The sequence below is a fragment of the Callithrix jacchus genome, chromosome 1 (assembly GCF_049354715.1).
Source record: "Callithrix jacchus isolate 240 chromosome 1, calJac240_pri, whole genome shotgun sequence".
Classification (NCBI taxonomy): Eukaryota; Metazoa; Chordata; class Mammalia; order Primates; family Cebidae; genus Callithrix; species Callithrix jacchus.
In genome coordinates, this window is record NC_133502.1 from 18,737,452 (window position 1) to 18,759,749 (window position 22,298).

General features: G+C 39.5%; 1 protein-coding gene across 1 annotated transcript; it reads right to left on the reverse strand.

Moving 5' to 3' along the window:
- Positions 1-1,663: 1,663 nt before the first annotated feature.
- On the reverse strand, positions 1,664-21,720 carry SLC10A2 (solute carrier family 10 member 2). Its single transcript, XM_017970393.4, has 6 exons — positions 21,264-21,720; positions 13,143-13,261; positions 8,992-9,080; positions 7,621-7,796; positions 6,408-6,565; positions 1,664-3,983 (listed from the first exon to the last, which is right to left on the reverse strand). The coding sequence occupies exons 1-6, from the start codon at positions 21,638-21,640 to the stop codon at positions 3,919-3,921; spliced, it is 984 nt and encodes a 327-aa protein (XP_017825882.4). The 5' UTR covers positions 21,641-21,720; the 3' UTR covers positions 1,664-3,918.
- Positions 21,721-22,298: the final 578 nt, after the last annotated feature.

A 22,298-nucleotide genomic window follows, 5' to 3' on the forward strand; every position in this document is an offset into this window, starting at 1 on the left:
ACCCCCTGTTATCCCTCCCCTAGAATCCCACCCCCTGACAGGCCCTGGTATCCTTGTGTCCATGTGTTCTCATTGTTCAACACCCACTTATGAGTGAGAACATGCGGTGTTTTGTTTTCTGCTCTTGCGTCAGTTTGCTGAGAATGATGGTTTCCAGCTTCATCCATGTCCCTGCAAAGGACATGAATTCATCCTCTTTCATGGCTGCATAGTATTCCATGGTGTATATGTGCCACATTTCTTTATCCAGTTTATCATTGATGGGCATTTGGGTTGGTTCCAAGTCTTTGCTATTTTGAACAGTGCCACAAAAAACATACGTGTGCATGTTTCTTTATAATAGAATGATTTGTAATCCTTTGGGTATATATCCAGTAATGGGATTGCTGGGCCAAATGGTATTTCTATTTTTAGATCCTTGAGGAATTGCCACACAGTCTTCTAAATTATTAAATACATATCTATACAAATATTCTAACACAGGCCCAAATACTTCATGTCTAAATCATTAAATACATATTCATACAATTGGGGAAGATAAGCTTTTCTCAGATATCAATATTTGAAATTGTTTGCTTGGTGTTCAAAAGTGTTCCTACCTTTGACCAATGCACCATAGTAAGATTAGGGCTGAGAATAAGGGCTGGCCATGAAAGAGGAGGTGGGAACAGGGAACCCAGGACAACTCGACACTGGGCATCTCAGGAGAGCAGTTGGGGAAGGCATATGTCTGCAGGTTGCTGAAATGGAAACTTACTCCCTATCCATGCCTGCATACCCTTCGAACAATTTCGTGAACTCTCAGGGGTAACCACACCACAGTTTGAAGACTGTTGTTCTAAACTTATGTGGTTTTTGACAAGGTGAAGAATTGAGAAGCAATGGGATACTAAATATTCCAAGGAGAGAAATTGTTTCCTGCTGGAAGAGAGTGAGAGTTTCCTAGCTGGAAAAGAGAATGATATCTTTGAGGAGGAGTCAAATGAGGTTGATAACCTGAATTTCTTCAAGTCTCATGTATGAGAGATTTTAACGCAAGGACTATATAATTCTTTCTGTGTGTATGTATATATTATATATATATATGATATGTATATATATAAAATATATATTACCTACTACCATTTTGTGGGAGGTGAAAGCTTCATGAAATACTTTTATTATTTTAAATAGACTATTCATTGTGTATGTGTGTATATGCACACACACATACATATACATATACATATACATATACATATACATATACATATACATATACATATACATATACATGGTGTATATATATGTATATACATCACTATTTTGTAGAAGATGGTGGCTTTATAAATTCATAAAATACTTTTATTATTATTTTAAATCAGTTATCATTGTCAAACTATTTTTAAGAGTCATTAATTAATGTTCCCCTTGTCTGATTTTCTAGAGGAAAATCCCAGTCAGTATCAGTGGGAGACCGAATTATGAGAGTGTTTAATTAAGAGTTTCTTTCAGGCACTTTCCAAAGAACAATTTAATATCTGAGAAACTCTACCTTATTTGTATCTCTGGAATTGAGCAGTGAGAAAAATCTCGACGGTAGTCACAAAGATTCAGCTAGACCAAACTTTACAAAAATCATTTTTATTTATTTAAGTATTTAAAATAAAATATTCATTTAATATGATACTCACAGAGGCAATAAAATACATAATTTAATCAACTTTTCAAATTCACTTAAAAATATAGAGCTATCATTTTAGAAAGCTCAGCTATTTTTCTTCCCACTAGCATATTAGGGAAAAAGACACAAGTCACAAGATACCACATCATGTTAGAAAGCCAAGTTCTGTCTTGCTCAGCTGTCTTGATCAACAGGGAGGAAAAACTTTCTTGCTGCAGCTGCTGGCATCTGGGGACTTGATTTTTGGTGTGTTGAAATTACAATATGAATTTTTATGGTCCCTTAAGTGCACCTGTCTGTTTTCTGATTGATGAGAAATGTGTAGGAGGTACTTAGCCAGTAGAGTGAAAATCTTCCTTTTCCACCGTTGGGAGCATATTCTTTGACATTCTCTAAGAAGGAAATCTGTACCCCCTCTCCTCCACTATCTCTTAAAATTATTTAGTCCATTTTAGTTCCCATAATGCTTGGGTGCACCAGCAGGATCTGAATTCAGAACATGTAAATGTAAAAAGTCCTTTCAGCCAAAACATTTGCAACGGACTATGAGGCAGTGGAAATATCTAGTGCACAATGGAACAAAATCACTAAGGCCCCAGTGGTTAAGATGATGTATTCTGATTGCTACAGAATCAGGGAAACAAAATTAAATTTGATCTTATAATTGAGAGCCCAACACTTGACCAGCTATTTCCCCCTGGCAGCCATAAACCCCTCCTGCCATATACCAGATACTCCTGGCTGTTTTTTGAATACTGCCTAATACTCATTTCCCGATCACTCCTGGACTTGATTCTTCTTAAACTACTTACTCCTGTACATCTAATTGACTGTGGTTAAGCATTTCAACTGGGTTTCTGTTATTTGTGCTTTTCTATGTGTGTGTGTGTGTGTTTTTTCCTGAGACGGAGTTTCGCTCTTGTTACCCAGGCTGGAGTGCAATGGCGCGATCTCTGCTCACCGCAACCTCCGCCTCCTGGGTTCAGGCAATTCTCCTGTCTCAGCCTCCTGAGTAGCTGGGATTACAGGCACACGCCACCATGCCCAGCTCATTTTTTGTATTTTTAGTAGAGACAGGGTTTCACCATGTTGACCAGGATGGTCTGGATCTCTTGACCTCCTGATCCACCCACCTTGGCCTCCCAAAGTGCTGGGATTACAGGTTTGAGCCACCACGCCTGGCCTTTTCTATGTATTTTTTACTATCTCCCATTGAATTAATTCTTCCACTAGAGTCAAGGTGTTTCTCCCAATACTTCTGTCTGTGCACCTCCTGCCAACTCCCTGACCATGATGTCTACTGCGGGTGGTGCCTGTGAACGGAATAGCTGTCATATTAGTCACGTGGACTTGCTGCACACAGGAAAACCTGGAGGAGGTCTCGCTCCCAGGTTTGAAGAGCTCTTTGCCAAATACAAACCATTTAAAAGAATTAGGTTTGTCCTTGAAAGATCTAGTGGGTATCCCTGGACCCCTGAGGTAGAGCAACAGATGTGCAATATCCCTGCTGAGTTGAGTCTGCATTCAATATGGTTATTGAATTTTACTTCATAATAATTTCCTCTCATTTCTGCCTTTGAACTGTCACTGGAGAAGGCAATTTTTTAAAAATACAGAAGTCAGGTTTTTGCCCATGTTATATTACAAAGTTATATAAATAAATAGGTTGCAAAGTTTTCAGAATAATGATTAAAATGTTAGTGAAAGATGTTCATGTCAATTTTTACAATCATAAATACTGAAGAAAATCTTGACCACTATAATAATAATTCATTATGTCTATTTTAACATACAGAAAGTCAAGTCCTCATCTCTGGGCTAGGAAACTCTGTGTAAGAATTAAGTTTTGGTGTTACAGTGTTCTCATTCTCAGTGTTACCTATGTCAGGTTTAGTCTAAGAATATTTTGGGGGAATATTTCAATGACAATATATCTATATGAGTATATATACATATATAAAGCATATATATATATACATATATATATATATACATATATATATATGAAACAATATTTGTCACATTAGAGAATTGGACCACCAGTCACTTGGTATTGAAACCAATACATGAATTCAAATGAAATTCAAATTTTTAGTTTAACTCTTTTCTGCCAACTATCCCACCAAAACATAATTAAATATAGTTATGGTTTAAGAATGTAATTTAGAACTCGTCTTTTTTGTCCATTTGGTGTCTACTTTTCATCCGGTTGAAATCCTCCATTCATCTTATAAGACAGTGACTCACGCTCCGTTTCATTTTCTTTGCTCTGGAAGTTCTGCCTTATTTTTTCCATGACATTTCTTGTATGCCACATAAACTGGAAAACAATACACAGGTGGTTAAGTAAATTTTATAATAATAAACTGCAAAATTACTTTGTATAGAGATTATAACCTATGATTCACACGGCAGATCACATTTTCTGCAGACTGGAGTGGCTTAGAGAAAGCAATCACCAATCACCATTCTTAGTTCTATGGCTACTCATAGCCAGAGGGATGACTGCACTTCAGGAAGACGTAGCGTAAATCTTTAGGAGACATTTGCTCAGGGCAGCCACAAGCCTTCTTCAGGCATTCAGCCCTGCTCGTGGTACTCGACAATGATGAGAACGATAGGAAGCATTTATTCTGTACCACCCTATCCCAGGGAATATGCTAGTCCTCAATAAATATACACATGGCGCAGTGCAACCTCCAGGACCTTGGTTCGATGGTCTTTCAAGTCCATAGAAGGACTTGAACTGCAACATTCCCATTCCCTCCCTGTCTTCATTCTGTCTTTTACACAGAAAGAAGAGACTCAGCTGATGGGTGATCAACCTTCTTTTCTGTGGAGCTGCTGGTCTCTGGTAGCAAGCATTTCTCAGCTTATTTTTAAGGTCAGCTCACCAGGATAGGCTCTGCCCTGCAAGGCAAGACCTGCGGTGTATTTGTGTGTGTGAGTACATGTCTGCACATGTGTGAGGCCGTGGGGGAAAGGGTGGTATCCACAAGCCCATTTGGTTGTGGATTCAAGCCATATTTCCCATTTAAGTTTTATCCATAGCAAAAGTGCTATTTTGTAATCTGAATATCTGATTTTTCTTCTACTTCTCAACTGGTCACAAAGGCAAGAGGAGGACAGAAAATACTACTTATAGGACCCTCCCCTCAAATGTTAATACCTCACATATAAAATGGCCATAATAATAGGGCAATTTTAAGCTGAGAGTCCCTCAACTTAAACTTATGCAAATAATTTTATTTAACCAAACCATACCTCTTATTTATACCTTTTTCTTTCCTTCCCTTCTTTTCTTCCTTCCCTCTCTCTCTCCCATCTTTCCTTTTTTCTTTTCTTTCTTTCCTCCCTGTCTCTTTTCCAAAATATATTTAGAATCCCACTTTTATCGCTAAAATATGCTTCCAGGCCATTGTATGCACTCAAAAAAGATTCCTTTCTCATTTTTATACTTTACTGATATAACTGTGGGAAAGTTCCAGACCAATCTGAATGCTCCCCTTTCCTCATTCCTTCAACTTGACTTTTTATTAACCAATCCCTTTGGGGTTAGTTTTCAACTAGTGCATGTACTTAATTGTTCTCTCAACCAGTCCACTTTCTCTGGCTTGTCTAGTAGCCATCATTAAGTAATTATTTGGAAAGATCCCACTGTGTGCCAAATTGGGCAGAGCTCTGTACAATCAAACAAGGGTTACTCTACAGGAAACAAAGTAATTAGGCATGGGCTCCTGCTTCCTGTAGCAGCAGTAAATCCGTGGGATGTTTTCAGTGGATCCAGAGTATTCTATTCTAGAAAGGAAGCCTCTGCTTTGAGAATGACATTCAAGACAGTAGTGCAGAGATTAGCATCCAAGGACAAGCTGAAGACCTGATGAAGCTAAGTAGAAGGGTAAAGCACAACCAAACAAGACCAAATTGTGTCTCTGGACATTCTGTGACTTAACTTTTACGTTATTTTTGTTGTATGCCTTCCCTTTATATTCTCCATTAAAAGGTCACGAGGCTTTAAAAACTAGCTTTTTTATTTAAAAATTAGAGTGTAAAAATAGAGGTTCGATATTATCAGTCCTTGGAAAGGAAAATGTAGAAAGAATTTTCAACTAGGTGAAGGCCAGTGGGTGCCGGGGCCTGATGGGAGACACTGGGAGCTTCGTGCCACAGCACAGCGGAAGTAAGAATTACTTAAATTACACCTAGCACTTTACATAAAGAACATTTTGCTTCGACCACTTCAATTATCTGGGTATTTGAAAATATATATACATATATATACACATGTATGCACACACACATCTGCCTTGTAAGTGTTAGCCTGGTAAGTTTTCTTTGTATACCAGTTTTCTGATAAATATCCGATGTTTATAAAATGTATCAAGACAATGTTTTGGAAGAGATTGCCAACTCCTGAGTCCCTGGGCGAATGCCTAAAGGCGCACAATATAATGCTCCCAACCAGTTCCTCTGCCTTCCTAGTTACTGAGGAAAAGAAAGTCAGTGGAGAGAATTGGCCTCCATTACTTTTCACTTAAAAATAATATTTGCTAGAATCTTTTGGTAAAACTACAATCTTTTCATCAGCAACTGAAAGTCATGATAATATTATGGTGGATTTTTCCTCACATGTATTTGTACAATTCACCACCAGAAACAGGGAGTTTTTAAAAAATGTTGTTTTAGTAACTCCAGGATTTTTCAAAGAAAATCATCATAAAATGGGATCGGCTTGATTTCTTACATCCTACGAATATTGCGGCAACGGCGAGCTGGAAAATGCTGTAGATGAGGGGGAAGGTGAAGATGACATTGAGCTCCTCTGGAGTGAAGGAGAGCTGAACGATGGTGGAACAAAGCTGCGTGTTCTGCATCCCCGTTTCAAAAGCAACCGTTCGGCACCTAAAGAAGATGTTAAGAGAGCATATGTTTTAGTTGTTGTTTCTAAAGATGATAAAACTCAGAGAAAGAGGAAGTGCTAGGCCTGAGGTCCTCTGGGTGGTGTGTGGTAGGATTGGAAGACAATCCCAGGTCTGCTTGACTCAAATACTGTTCTCTTCCCACTGCCCAACGCCACTCCTCTCTTTCCCAACCTCATACATGCATCTGTCTCTACACCTGTGTTCTCTCTGCCAGTCTATTAGATGGATTAGTCAAAAAGAATCATTTCTACCCAGTACGAAATCTAGAAGTGCTAAACCCATTCTAATATTTGGCGCCTTTGGAGGATGAGCTCACCCTGCTGCCAGCTGGAGGAACACTTGTCTATTTCACAGCACCCAACTGCTTTCATTAATGTACTCCACGCAGAGAATAAGAATGCCTAGCAATGGAAGAGCCCCATCTGCACTGTAAGAGGAATGGTCCAGAAGACTTTGAGCAAAAAAGAGGCGGTCAGTATTTTCTTCCTGGGGACTTGCATGAATTTGGAATGAATGGGTCAATTTAGAATAACATATTCAGAAATAGGATGAATGTGATGAGAGGCGAAGGACTTTGTTCCTGTCTTTGGTGTTTGCAGCTGTTATGAGTTGATTATGTCACCCTCTCCCACAGATTCATACGTTGAAGTCCTAACACTCCACACCTCAGGATGTAACCTTATACGGAAACAGGGTCATTGCAGATACAATGAGTTAAGATGGGGGGGATCCTCATCCAATATGACTGGTGTCCTTATCAAAAGGGAGGTGTGGCCACAGAGACGTGCACTGAAGGAAGACAGCTGTCTGCAAGCCATGAGGGAGGCAGATAAGGGATGCCTCCATCATAGCCCTAGGAAAGAAGCCATCCAGTGACACCTTCATTTTGACTTCTAGTATCCAAAATTGTGAGACAATAAGTGTCTGTTGTTTAAGCTACTCAGTTTGTGGTTCTATCTTATGGCAACTCTAGCAAAGGAATACAACAGCTATTACAGATGAAAATTCCCAATGTGATTTACTAAAACGCCATACCTGTGCCAGGGTTGACCAGCGATTCTAGCCAGAAGAAACCCCAGGGTGTAACCCGCCACAGGAAATATTGTCCCTATAATCCACAGATTGGGCTGGATGATCCAGGCGCCTTGGTATAATATGCCTCCAACCACAGCTATGAGCACGATGAGGACAGCACCCGCGATGGACCCAATCTGGAGTAAAAGGAAGAAGTGAACCCAGCAATCAAGAGTCAAAGCAAATCCAAGTATTTTTGTGAGACAAAACCTCAGCAGTCTCCTTGTCCTTGGGGGAAGTGATGATAAAGTTGTCTTTCTATGTACTTCTAGCCAGAAGGCTGCAATCAGCCCACTGGAAATACTGGCGCTTGTCCCATGCTTTAAGCTTTAAGAACACAACAGGACATGTAGCATCCATTTGAAATTAGCCTGAAGATTTTTTAGCTTGCAAATTATCCCTGTCAGAAAAAAAAGACAACCCGTTTCAGTGACAGCCTGGAATTCTTGGTTTCTAGATTCAACTACTCCTATTCTGTTTCCTTTAGTCAATCATGAACTTTATAAACTGTAGTTTCTTCATTTGTAATTGGGGATAAAATCTCACCCCAGCTACCTTTTATGATTGTTGGGATAATGAGAAAATGGATATAAAACTCTATACAAGTTTAAAAAAGATACAAGCAAAAAAAAAAACCCCTGTTGTTATTTTTTCTTCTTTTCACATTTAAAACAAAATTTGGAGATTATAAACTTTTTGTCAAGAGAAGCAAGGAATACGATGGACCTGCTTTGCCTCCTGAGCAGCAGAATCTATCTATATTACCTGCATTCCTATCTGTATCATATAGCTAGAATATAGTTGGTAAAGGGGAGTGAATGGTTGCTATATGAATAGCATCTACCAATTGCCAGGCAATGAAATGGCCAAATGGATACAGACATAAAAAAGATATGTTCTATTTTCTAAGAAAGCCATTTATATATATTGTATAACACAAACTCACATAACAGAGTTAGAATAGAGTAAAACCAAGAGGCGATAGTTCAGTTGAGTGTCTTAAAAAATGGGTAGAAATTTTTCCTGTGACTGCAATACAGAAGGGCATGCTAGGCTGGGCACAATGTCTCATTCCTGTAATCCCAGCATTTGGGAGGATCACTTGAGCACAGCAGTGCAAGAACAGCATTGCAGCATAGTGAGATCCCATCTCTCTCTCTCTACACACAGATAAAGAAGGGCATTCGAAAAGAGGAGACTGAATGGCTGATGACTTCAGACCCCCACTCAACAGTAATCACAAAATAAGAACAAAACCATTTCATGGATGGAAAACCCTATAGTTTTGATTGTCACTGTGGAACATTTAACGGTGTGGATTGGGATACTTACTTTAAGTATGATCTTTGCTTTTTGGGGCCATTTGTGATTAACAAACATTCCAATGGAAACAGGAACAACAAGAGCAACCAGAGATGTACCTAAAGATGACAGGAGGGCAATGTGATCACCAGAACAGGTGACACAGGAAAGAGACAAACAGAAGAGTAATCAGCCTAAAAAAGGCTTACATAATATTTCAGTCTTCCTTCTAGAATACACAAAACAGAATACAGAATTACACACACACACACACACACTCTCTCTCTCTCTCTCTGTCTCTCTCTCCTTCCTCACCCACTCCAGTAAATAATTTAATATTATCAGTAGATAATTGATAATATCAATGCTGTAAATTCTTTCACTAAATTCTGGATTAATTTTTTAGAGTTTCTTATATTTTCCGTATACATTAGTTTCACTTTGTCAGAATCTTGGCTTCCTTGGTCTTTATATTTCTAGGAAAAATGCCTCAACAAGGTGTGTGTGTGTGTGTGTGTGTGTGTGTCATAAAAAGGCAATATTTTACATTTTTTAATGATAGTAGAAATAAAAAATAATTTAAAAATATTTTATAATGACAGAAAATGCCCCAAATTAGCTCAAGATCACCAGGTATTCTGACATCTCATGACTTCTAGTTAAACCTAGTTTTAGTTATTCAAATTTACAGCAGAGGGGTGAGAACATGAGTGGAGAAAGCGTGCTTTAAATTTTCCATGAGATAATATATTTGACGACCTCTCATGTAATTATAGTTCTTTGCCATAACATGCTCACCCGGCCAGATAAAAGAGCCATACTTCAATTTCACCATGCTAAATTTACTGCTGTTCTTGTGATATATGGTTTGTTGCTCCACGTTATTTAACACTCATTTGTCCAATAGCTGATTTCAAATAATTTAGCACCAACAACTTCTAACTTTTCATAGGTTGTTTCTTTTTCAAACATCCCTTTAAAGCAGTATGAGAAAGTGATATTGAACAATGAAATTCTGTTGCTTAGTATTGACTGAACTAGGTAGATTTAACTCAGACTGGAAAACGGATTCTAGAATCCAAGGCTATGGATATTAATTAAAGTGAATGCAGTAATGATGAAAACTTAATTTCCTTGTAGTCTAAGGGTCAGTGATGACTTTTGCCAGAAATTATTCAGCAGAATTAAGTAATGACTAAAGATACTAAGAGTAGGAATAAAAAAGATGGATGAAGGGGAGTAAGGAGGGAATAATGGAAAAAAGGATGTGAAAGAGTGGCATTGACACATGTACTGCTGAGATCCCCCAGAAAAATCCCCCTTGGGTATCTGCACCCTGCTGCTTTGGGAGTGATATGGCTGGGCTCTGTGTCCCTACCCATATCTCACGTTGAATTATAACCCCCATTTGGAGGATTACAATTAGAGGAGGTGTCTGTTGGACGAGGGGCCTGGTGGGAGGTGATTGAATTGTGGGGGCAGGCTTCCCCCTTGTTGTTCTTGTGATAGTGAGTTCTCATGATATCTCATTGTCTGTAGGTGTGCAGCACCTCCCTCTTTGCTCTCTTCCTCCTGCTACAGCCATGTAGGGTGTGACTGCTTTCCTTTTCCCTTCTGCCATGATTGAAAGTTTCCTGAGGCCTCCCCAGCCATGCTTCCTGTACAGTTTGTGGAACTGTGAGCCAATTAAATTTTTCTTTATAAATTACCCAGTCTCAGGTAATTCTTTATAGCATTGTGAACACAGATGAATACAGGGGGAAAACAACTTCTCCTGGGTCTTTAGACCATTGCCTAAGTTTTTGAAGTTTATAGGTCTTAAATTTAAACAATCTGGATACATGACTTGTTTGTGATGTGGTAGCTTAAATGTAGGGTGCAAGTCCTGTGTTTGGAATGTTAGCGTGGTTAGTTAGGTTTTGATCCTATATTTTAATGTGCTGAATCTGTTTGGCCCTTCCTGCTAAGAGTCTTCATCTCTTAAGGGCATCCAAGCCAACAGGATAAACACATAAGCAGCATCACCTGCTGAAATCTATGACAGAATTGCTTTTCCTTTCCTGACCAGATGAGGCTAGATGAAGTTTTTCAGGGACTTGAGTCACTCTGTGTTTTTCTTTACACCCACAGTGTGTGGCTCCTGCTTGTATAGGATGTTGTATCTCTTTGGTGTCCAGTGGGCTGGTGATCTTGCTCTTTTCTTTCCCCAGGCTCTCTTTGTTTTACATATTCCTCACATGCCCATGCTCTCTCTTCCCTGTCTATGTGGATGAAAAAGCATCCCCTGGCAGTTTCACCTTGAATTCGGAACTTGGTCTTTAATCAAGTTTATACAGTAGGTATCAGAGGAAAGAAAGGTAGAAAGAAGAATAAGAACGAAAGAGAGTGGTGAATGGATTCATGTGGTGGGACTGGGAGCCAAATAGATTTGGAGCTGAAACTTTCTGTATTCTCAAATTGTGGGAACTGTACAAATCATTGAACCCCTCCAAGCTTTGGTTTCCTCATTTGTAAAATGGATGGAGTTATGTCTGTTTCATAGTGCTGTTGTGAGAATTAAATGATGAAATTGATAGAAACTTCTTGGCACAAGACACGTACAAATGTGGTAGAGAGGAGTAGGTACTACAATTTGCAGAAGTGTTTTTTTTCAGTGGTACCAGCTGCATGGTCTGCCTCCTCCCCATCCAGATGTCAGCATCTGACAGGGGTCAGGAGAATCTTGTATATCAAAAACCCATACTGAATAGGGGATGTCAAGGAGGACAACTTTTTTTTTCCTCTCTAATAGTAATGGTAAGAGTAGGACTAAAAACATTGTAATACAGATTATCCCCAGTTAGCATTCACCAAGTTTATTCTAATTCAGTTGTGTATTCCCTCAATAATACTAAATCACAGAAGCAGTCTTTCTGGAAATGGAAAGCATTTCAGTCCAGCTACCCATCCTGACAGGAGCCCCTCTTGCAAGCATCCATGTGGCTCACTGGCTAGCCTTTGCTTCTCTGCTTCCTTCAGTGGGAAACCCACACCTTTTTGAGGCAGCTCATTGAGATTTGTTTCCAAGGTCACTGGGGAAAGAGATCCAACTATTTAGCATGTAGTGTACATGGTGACTGATACTAATGTACTATTTTGCCTACATCTTGTCTTTTATTTGTGATAGTCCTGTGGGCAATGCTTACTCCTGGTGTACCGGGAACTCTTTTGTTCTTCCCTTGACTCTCATCTCTAAGTTACAACAATAACTTAATCTCCCACTATAGTTTGTTTATCTGAAAACAGAAAATAAGATTTTTGGAATGGGGGTGAAATGAGACAGGGTTATTACTAGTAAGTTTGACTTCTGGAGCATGAGATACAGACTTTGCCATTAAATCCATTTTTGCCTCAAGATGTGGCTCACAGGTGAGTGTTAGAAACAGTGTGTTTCAACTAGTAGTTTTCTGTTGTAATACTCCACATTGCTTACTCAGTGCTCTATTTTGACACTACTATAGGATTTTAAAACATTTCTTCAGGCTGGGTATGGTGGCTCATGCCTGTCATCCCACTTTGGGAGGCCGAGGTGGGCAGATCACTTGAGCTCAGGAGTTTGAGACCAGCCTGACCAAAATGGTGAAAACTCGTTTCTACTAAAATACAAAAATTAGTTGGGTGTGGTAGTGCATGCCTGTAATCTCAGCTACTAGGGAGGCTGAGTCAGCAGAATTGCTTGAACTCAAGAGATGACGGTTGTAGTGAGCTGAGATCACGCCACTGCACTCTAGACTGGGTGTCAGAGTGAGACTCCATCTCAAAAAAAAAAAAAAGTTTCTTGGAGTGTCTGGAGGCAAAATCCTATGACTAAGAACTAGAGATACTCTGGGTTAAGGAATAGGTGGAGGCTCCCACATCTACAAAGCTTAAGCCTCCTCAGTCCAGACTGACAGGTGTGGGGAGGTGGTTCCTCTCCCTGGAGATTGAAATTGCAGAAAAAGCAGATTCCTCCATAAGGTCAAGGTTTGGAATTTACATTCTGCCAACGCTCATCAAACACGGGGGTGACTTTATAATAAAATTGGGCAAAAAACTGCTGCAAGGGCAATAATGGTTGGGTGTGAGCCTGGTCTGGGAGGTTAGTGGGGGTAAGCAGAGAGTTTGAGGGTAACAGTTAACAGTCTTGCACAGGGATGACTTACCTATGTTATCATAGGGAATTTTGAGGCTCCCAGAGTCAACCCACATTTTGGTATAGATAAGGAGGCACAGCGGCATCATTCCAAGGGCAAGCAGTGTGGAGCATGTGGTCATGCTGATGCTGAAAGGCAACAGGCAGGTTGATCCTAGAACACCTGATCCACCTGTGTGTTCTAGTGGACACAGTTTATTTTCATTTTTTAATTTAACTTTTAAGTTTAGGGGTACATGTGCACATTTGTTATACAGGAAAATTTGTGTCATGGTTTTTTGTCTTTTTTTTTACAGATTATTTAGTCACTTAGGTATTAAGCCTGGTACCCATTAATTATGTTTCTTGCCCCTCTCCCTCCTCCCACCCTCCACCCTTCAATAGGCCCCAGTGTCTGTTGTTCCCCTCTATGTGTCCCTGTATTCTCATCATTTAGCTCCCCCTTATAAGTGAGAACATGCATTATTTGGTTTTCTGTCCTTGTGTTACTTTGCTAATGATAATGGCCTCCAGCTCCATCCATGTTCCTGCAAAGGACATGATCTCATCCATTTTCATGGTTGCATAGTATTCCATGGTATGTATGTGTCACATTTTCTTTACCCAGTTTACCACTGATGGGCATTTAGGTTGATATGATGTCTTTGCTATTATGAATAGTGCTGCAATGGACATATGTATGCATGTGTCTTTATAATAGAATGATTTGTATTCTTTTGGATATATACCCAGTGATGGGATTGATGGGTTGCTTGGTATTTCTGTTTTTAGGTATTTGAAGAATTGCCACACTGCTTTCCACGATGGTTGAACTAATTTATACTCCCACCAACAGTATATAATTGTTCCTTTTCTCTGTAACCTTGCCAGCATCTGTTAATTTTTGCCTTTTTAATAAAAGCCATTCGGACTGGTGTGATATGGCATCTCATTGTGGTTCTGATTTGCATTTCTCTAATGGTCGGTGATGTTGAGCTTTATTTGATTTTTGGCTGCATGTGTGACTTCTTTTGAAAAGTGTCTGTTCATGTCCTTTGCCCATTTTAATTGGTTTGTTTGTTGTTTTGTTGGAATCTAATTAAACTAAAGAGCTTCTGTATAGCAAAGAAACTATCAACTAACTATCAGACAACCTCCAGAATGGGAGCAAAATTTTATTTTCAATTCATGATTAGAAAGTCCTGCAAGAACCTATCTCAACCTATATCATCACCTGGTGTGATGAATAGCAATATACACGTGCCTGAGTGTGCTCAGGGCCTGATCTGGAGCAAAATAAGCCATATTTGGTGTCTTTCCACTTTGCCTTGTGCCATCCTCCACTCCCCTTTTGTTCTCAAGGGTCAGAAGCAGTATTAAATGATGGGGTAAAAATCATCATTAAACAATGTAAGGTTCCCTGGGTGTGCCATCCTTCAAACATTCCATCAGAGAACAGCAAATACATTTAGAGCAGCCAACACTACAAGGGCTGCACGTGTCTGACCATGCTCAGATAGGACGGGCCTCCCTGGGTTCCTGGAATAGAATGCATGTCTGAGGGAGGAGGCCTCAGTGTGTTGCCATGAAGCAAAAAAATTACTGCCCAAGTGACCCTAGCTTGAGAAAGAAGAGGAAGCACACTTAAAAATCAAAAGCAAATGTGCAAGCAGCCAGGGTAGCCCTAAATACTTAGGACTGAGCAAGCCTCTGACAATTTAGCAATGCGTCTTCAGAAGAACTGAGCACATAGTGTTTGGTATCATACCTGCTCAGAGCATTTGTATTTTAGTAAGTGGGTCTGGCTGAGTAGGCTTTCTACATGGAGAAATTAGTACCAAATGATGCTAAATCTAGTACTAGGACCATGGGTCAAAGAGTGAGTCTTCCTGGTCCCCTTCAAAGTGATCTATACACCGCGTACCTTCTCTGCCTTTGAAGCCTGAGCTCTAAAGCCACACACTATCTGGGCTGAAAGCAGTTGGTGGTGCCACTTAGTGTGTTAAAGTGTGTTAACCTGAGTAATTTAGTTGACTTCTCTTTACCAGTTACTTTATCTAACATGGCTGTGAGCATAGAATGAGCCAACAGTGTCCAGCACTCAGAACAATGCAAAGCACTCTATTAAAAGCTGGTTGCTACTATCATTTTTTTAAACAATAAGATCTCTCTGTGTCACCCAGGCTAGTCACTATCTTGGCTCACTGAAGCCCATGCTCCAGTGATCCTTGCACCTCAGTCTCCCGAGTAGCTGGACTACAGGCACAAGACATCATGCCTGGCTGGAACTACAGGCACAAGCCACCATGCCCAGCTAATTTTTAAATTTTTTCTAGAGATGGGGTTTCACCCTTTGTCCAGGATGGTCTCAAACTCCTGGACTTAAGCATCCTCCCACCTCAGCTAGGCAGTAGCCACTGCACTCTGCATCCCTTTGCTGTGATCACTTATGTATCATGTTTGTGTATTTTGTATTCCACTAAATAGAATCAGGAAACTAAAAGAAATTTCTCTGAAAGGCCCTTCCCCTAATAGGTCATAACTGAGGTTGTCAAGAGTAGTAGTTTCTTAAAGGTATGATGTGTGTACCTGAAAGAAAATGCTAAATATTTATATTACCTGCCCCACAAAACAACAACAATAACAACACACTAAGAAAGTAGCTGATGGGACAGTGCAGTGACTCACACCTGTAATCTCAGCACTTTGGGAGGCCGAGGCAGGTGGATCACCTGAGGTCAGGAGTTCGAGACCAGCCTGACCAATATGATAAAACCTCGTCTCTACTAAAAATACAAAAATTAGCCAGGCCCACCTACTTGGGAAGCTGAGGCAGGAGAATTGCTTGAACCTGGGAGGTGGAGGTTGCAGTGAGCTGAGATGGGGCCACTGCATTTTAGCTTGGGCAACGGAGTGAGACTACATCCCATCACCAAATAAATAAATAAATAAAAAGATAGTAGCTGACAATGAGAAAATTTGTTTCGAGGCATGTAGATAAATTTGGACAGTTTGGCAAAATAAAGGCTGGGGGCAAAGTCTCTCAGGGAGCTTAATTTCCTTAATAATATATATATATTTTAACCAGAATGACCTCATTTAAAATAGGTTTAAATAGTTTAGATAAAAATATTTGTTTTAGTAGAGCTAAAATATTATAAAGTAACGAATGCTATGGATGTATTTAAAATTCTATTCTGGTCATAGGTTAACTTAATTTAGATATAAAATAGATACTAAGGCAGAATTTGACACCAGACAAATAAGTTAATTTGTTATTAATAGCGCTTTGTCCTACTTACAATGAAAGTATTGGAGTTTGAAGGTGATATTTTTCTCTCTTCCTTCCTCCCCTTCTCAGTGTTCTCTCTTTTATCTTTTATTTTAAAAACTATATCAGAATGGATTTAAAGTTGTCCCAATAATAAATTCACTTTTGTTTCTGTGCATCCAATATTTTTTTCTAGAGTGTGGTGGAAGTCACAGGGTGGGGGGAAGTGAGGAGGATGTATTACCTGGTTCACAGTAAAGAGAAGGCTGATTAAATGTGAGAAAATGTTTCAGAAGGAAGTCTTTTTCTGTCTTTGTTTTTCTTTCAAAGTTCCTTGCAAAACCTTTAATTCTGAATATTGCTAAGATAATCTATGAGGTTGTATCATAATTTTGAGTTTGGTGAGAACAGTTTCTCAAAGATCATGAGGAGGGACCAAAGAGGATTTGGAGAAGGAAAGGTTTAGATTTGTGGGCGGCCTTGACGAAGAGCTCCTGCAGAGGAACAGGACAATAGGTGGCTGGAAGTTGATGCTATCTGAATGAATATAAGAACAAAATCAAACCACTCAAAATGAGGTTAAAAAAATCCACAGATAACAAATTTTAAGAAATAATATAGAAACACAAATTAGCAAAAGAAAATACCATCTTTTTTTTTTTTTTGAGACAGAGTTTCACTCTTGTTGCCCAGGCTGGAGTGCAGTGGTGCAATCTCAGCTCACCACAAACTCTGCCTCCTGGGTTCAAGCAATTCTCCTGCCTCAGCCTCCCAAGTAGCTGGGATTACAGGTGTGTGCCACCACACCCAGTTAATTTTTGTATTTTTATTAGAGATGGGGTTTCACCATGTTAGCCAGGCTAGTCTCAAACTCCTGACCTCAAGTGATCCACCTGGCTCAGCCTCCCAAAGTGCTGGGATTACAGGCATAAGCCCCCATGCTCAGCCAGAAAATATCTTACATGAAAAATCTGAAGTTCTATAAAAGGCATGGATATCAAAAATAAATGTACTACCATGCACTTCTATTAGAATGAGAGAAAATACTTAAGTGTAAGAAAATTTAAAAACAAAGGCTTTAATTTCAACTTCAGCTCTATTAACTGCCAGGGAGAATTTTTTTGTGTGTATGGAAATAGCAGAAAGAATAAACGTAAATTTAGTGAATGTTGAGGAATTCAGTGAAGTCAGTGTTAAGCAATGCAAAAGATTTTAATCATATTAGGAGTAAAATACCAAGTTGAAGGATCAAACGTAGTATAGACATTGGAGAAATGATAAGTGGTAGAAACAGTGTAGAGAAAGCTTACGAGCCTGCACAGGGGAAGGGCTAGAGCTCGGTGATTCCCGTTCTGACTCCGGCGTGCATCCACTCAATGACCTTGGTCAAGGTTATGAATCTTAATTATCTGCCAAATGCAGAAAATAATAGTTTTAACTTTAGAGGATTCTTCTGAGGATGAAATATACCATTGTATATGAGTCCTTAGTACTGTGCATTGTTTAATACCCTTAATTGTTTAATAATGTTTAATAAATATTAGCTAGCAAAATAAATGCTACTGGAGAGGAACAATGTTTGGTTACTTTGAGGGAGAATAAAGAAAAAAGCCAAATGGTTTTGGGTTAGTTCTCCCAGTGTAGAGAAGAGAAAGACATTTGTGGGGTTGACATAGGAAGGACTGAGTGCTGTGAATTTGTGATAAGCCAGAGGGTCACGTTTCTGGAATATCTAAAATATCAATGAATACTGAACTGGAAGGGGAAAAGTTTAACAGCATTTGCCCAAAGAACAAAGGATGTGATAAGCAAGTCTATAAAATAGAAAATCTATAAAATAATAAAAAGGAAAGTAGAAAGTAGGTGGTAAGGAAGGAATTGGGGAAACTGAGAGAAGGATGCATAAGAATGGATTCTCCGAAGCAACAGCGAAAGAAAGGAGATGAGCTCTTTTCATGGTGTGGCTGAGGCCATTAAGAAGGATGAAGACCCCAGATATTCGCCTGTGTCTGCGGAGAGAGCAGTCACAAAGGAAATAGGAGGTTTCTGTGTCCCCTGAACTATGGGTTTTGGCCACCAGCAGATTCACCTGAAAGGTCACCTTCTCTTCTGTCTGACGCTTTTTTGTGCATGTGATGTCCATGGCACAGCTATAACTTAGGTGAAACGAAATGTGCACCGATCAGATTCACAAACAACTTTCCAGGCTGGGAATAGTCAGAGAAGGAACTGAAATAGTGCTTGCTGGATTTCAATGAGCAAGGATTACTGTTTGTTGTCTTTTATTTTTCAAAGTCACTAGAGATTGCAAAATGCAGTGGCTTTCCAGGTTCGTAAGAGGTGACAGGGCGAGAGGGAAATGTTCTGGTTTCTTCTCCCAAGAACCATAACCAGGAGAGTTAGAACCAGGTGGAATGGCTTTGCTGGCATTGTGTGGTATCAGCTCTATTAGTGAAGGTGCCTAATAGATTGTTGATATAAACAATCGCGTCTTCATGCCGTCGCTAGAGTTCAAGTGGAGATGGAGAATGTAAGGTTCTAAGTGTACACAATTGGAAATATAAATGTTAGCTAGCATTGTATCTAAATAAATTATAAGGAGACTTTATCCAATTCTCCATCCAGAAGAATAATAAATTTCAGAAAACTGTTACCTAATAGCTTAGGTTTTACTCTTTGAATTAATTTGTATTGAAGAAATATTAGAATATTGTTTTCCTAACATACAATGCGGAATACCATCTTACACAGCACAATAATTGAATCTCTTCTCAATGATTAAGGCTCTGATGATAAACATGATTATCAGCTGTTCTAAAATGCAGTGACATCTTCTTGTGTTTGAAGAAGAATAAGTGATACAGGGACCAGAAACTAGAATAAGTGCAACAGAAACCAGAGAGAATAAGTGATGGAGAGATGGCTGTGTGTTGTCAGTGGTCTGCTTTGATTTGTAGGCTTTTGATATTCTGTTTTGCCTTTCTTAACACTCTGCTTCCTTCCCCACTTCTTATTTCTGGGAAATAGCACAACAAAGCTTTAGAATAAAAATAGTTAAGTAGGTTCTGCATGAGGAGCATTTATGAGATTAAGTGAAATTTATTTTGGGTGTGCAGATCTCTTATTGGGTCTTGTTGAACTCTGGAGAGGTGAATTTGCTCCATGTCTCATTATAGGCATTATTCTGACTTGCTGGAAGGATTCATTTGCATGGATATAGCTGGAGGTTTCTACCAAGGTTTCATGTTCTACTTTGGTTCTGATTTCAAAAAAATTATAAGAATTGTTATGCTAGGTAGACAGGATTACATAATCATCTCCTGTTTCAAGAGAAATAAGATTTCCTTAAAATCACAGAAAAATGAAACTTGGAGCTTTTAGGTTAGATTTTACTATGTTAGCTCACAGAAGAGAATTCATTTCAACAACCTAATAGCCTAGCACCACACACATTTTTTTTTCCAGTCTTATAAAAGGGTTCCATGTGTGGCATTACATTGAGGTACAAAACTCTTCTGCATTAAAAGTTACAAATATCATGAGAAAGCTGTTTGGTGGAGGTCGAAGCCCCAGGTTCCATGTAGTTCACTTTTCTCAGTTTAATAACTACCGGCATTTCGAATTCTCACTTCTGTGTCTGCGTCCGGGTCACACTACACTGAAGTCTAAAAAGAACTTATTGCTACAGTGTGGTTCACAGATTAACTAAACCCCTGAATAGCACTTGCTATTCTTTGTTCTTTTATAGGCTTTTCTTAAGAAAAAGCAATTGGAAGGTGGATACCGTGTGTTTTCTTATGTGAAAGACTGAGCCATGTGAAGGTATAGGGTTTGTTTGACTTTTCCAAAGCTTCTTGAGGAACCAGCACCAGTTGAAATGAGATAGCAGGTTCCTAATTGCTCACTGGGTACTCTGTCAATCCAGTGCTTACATTGCTACACTTTGTGCTTCCGTCCTCTGCCTATATTAGCTGGGGATGAACAGAGCTGATTGCCTGCTGTACAGTATGTAATAAGTACATGTTGCATTAGCATCTGTATGGTTTGCAGAAGGAAATGCATACCTATCACAAGAAATGAATTGTGAGCTAAGGAAAAAGACATTTGTCCATTCAACTTTCAGCATTAAAATTCTCAGTCTAGTCACATTAATGCTCATCTTATTTCTATTAGTTTTTTTTTTTTCCTCCAGTGCTAGTTCAGACTGGCATGGGATGAATTGGGCAAACATTGCAATTTAGATTATTCTGTGCGAGGTGGAGAGACCATTTTGTTTATTTTGTAGTAAAGTAAGCATAATTTTTAAAAAGCTGCTGTAGGCTTTTTTTCCCCCACTTTTAATGCCAGTAGAGGTAAAGGAAATTTATGAATTCTTCCTTAGGTTTTATACCAGGAAAATGTTTGCCCAAAGAACTGGCTATATTTGACGGAGCTGACCGCTATCTCACTAGTGTCTAATGTTTGACAAATAGTTTGATTTTATGATTGTACCCAGAGCTCTTCATCATTACAAAGAAAGTGTATTTTGCTTTTGTTTTTTTCCTGCTGCCAACGGGATAAACCTCCACAGCTGCAGCTTGTGGTTTGGAAAAGATTACTTTTTTGAAAAACTTTGAATCTTTTCCTAGAGATCAACAGCAATTATGCAACTCCCTGTTAACTGAGTTAGATTTCAAAGCACAAACACAAAATATAAATCCACCGATTCCAATAGCCAAACAGCTGTGCTAGAAGGCATATGAATGTATTTATTCCCTCCTGTTTAATTCCTTAGTCATACTTTAGATCGATGGCAAATCAGCTGGACATTCAGAATGCCATAGGCTTCTGGAAGGATGACCCCCAGGCGATTGCAGGAGTTAGAAGTGTAGATAATCTTACCTCAGGTCCATGTCGCCATCAACCCAATAGGCCAAGATATTGGAGGCAGTTCCTCCAGGGCAGCATCCCATAATGAGCACCACCACGGCCTGGATGGGGAGGATGTCAAAGGCTACCGACAGGATGAATCCCATGAGGGGCATGATTCCAAACTGACAGAGGAAGCCAACACAGATGCCCCACGGCCGCTTCATGTGCCCTAGAAAGTTCTTGATTTCCACGTTGCATCCCATGGAGAACATCACCAGGGCCAACAGGATGGTCAGCACCGTACTTAGGACCACACTTAGAATGTTATTGAAATTGCTCTCAGGTACCACACAGGATGCACCGGAGCAAACTGTTGCATTGTCCACACAGATGTTCCGGCCACTCATTGCTGGGACTGCTGCTCAACAGGCTGAGTCCACAGAAGCGCTGGTCCCTGGGCCTGGCTCTGCTGCCAGTTGAGATAAGCAGTGTTTACTTCCACCCCATCAAACTTTTAAAGCCCTCCTAAAAATATGTCACTTGGTGTCTCTTTTGAAAGCCACCTTAGGGAAGTAATAAAAAACAATAAATGCTAGTATGTCAGTTTTGAGAGGTAACATTACAACACAGAGCGCACTGTGGATCATAAACATCCAGCAAAATTATTGGTCAAGACAGAGAGTTAAGATTAATCATTTATTGGCATGATAATGAACCATGCCATATAAAAAGAGCCGTGTTAATGTTTAATGCCACGAAGGTTTGTTGCATAATTTCAGGTAAGTGACACTTAAAATCAACTTGGCATAGTACAGAATCTTATAGGATTGAGCCATAGGAACGTATAGTGTTCTCACATTTCCCTTCAAATAGAAGGGTTCAGGGTCTTGAATCTTTGAGTGCCCTGTACCAAATTATATTGCAAATTAGGTGTCAGACTCTGAACTGGGACCCAGATCTCCAATTTCCTCTTCCAATAGTTTTGCTACTTTATCAGTGTTTTCTGGAATTGCTCTGTAGTGTCCATAAAGTATAGGGAAGTTTGAGAAACTTCAGGGGCCTTGG

Coding starts and splice junctions, on each gene's coding strand:
- SLC10A2 (XM_017970393.4), bottom strand. CDS start 21,640: ATGAGTGGCCGGAACATCTGTGTGGACAATGCAACAGTTTGCTCCGGT. Junction 13,262..21,263: donor GATGGCGACATGGACCTGAG/GTAAGATTATCT, acceptor GTTGCCTTTCAG/CATCAGCATGACCACATGCT. Junction 9,081..13,142: donor AATTCCCTATGATAACATAG/GTAAGTCATCCC, acceptor TGTCATCTTTAG/GTACATCTCTGGTTGCTCTT.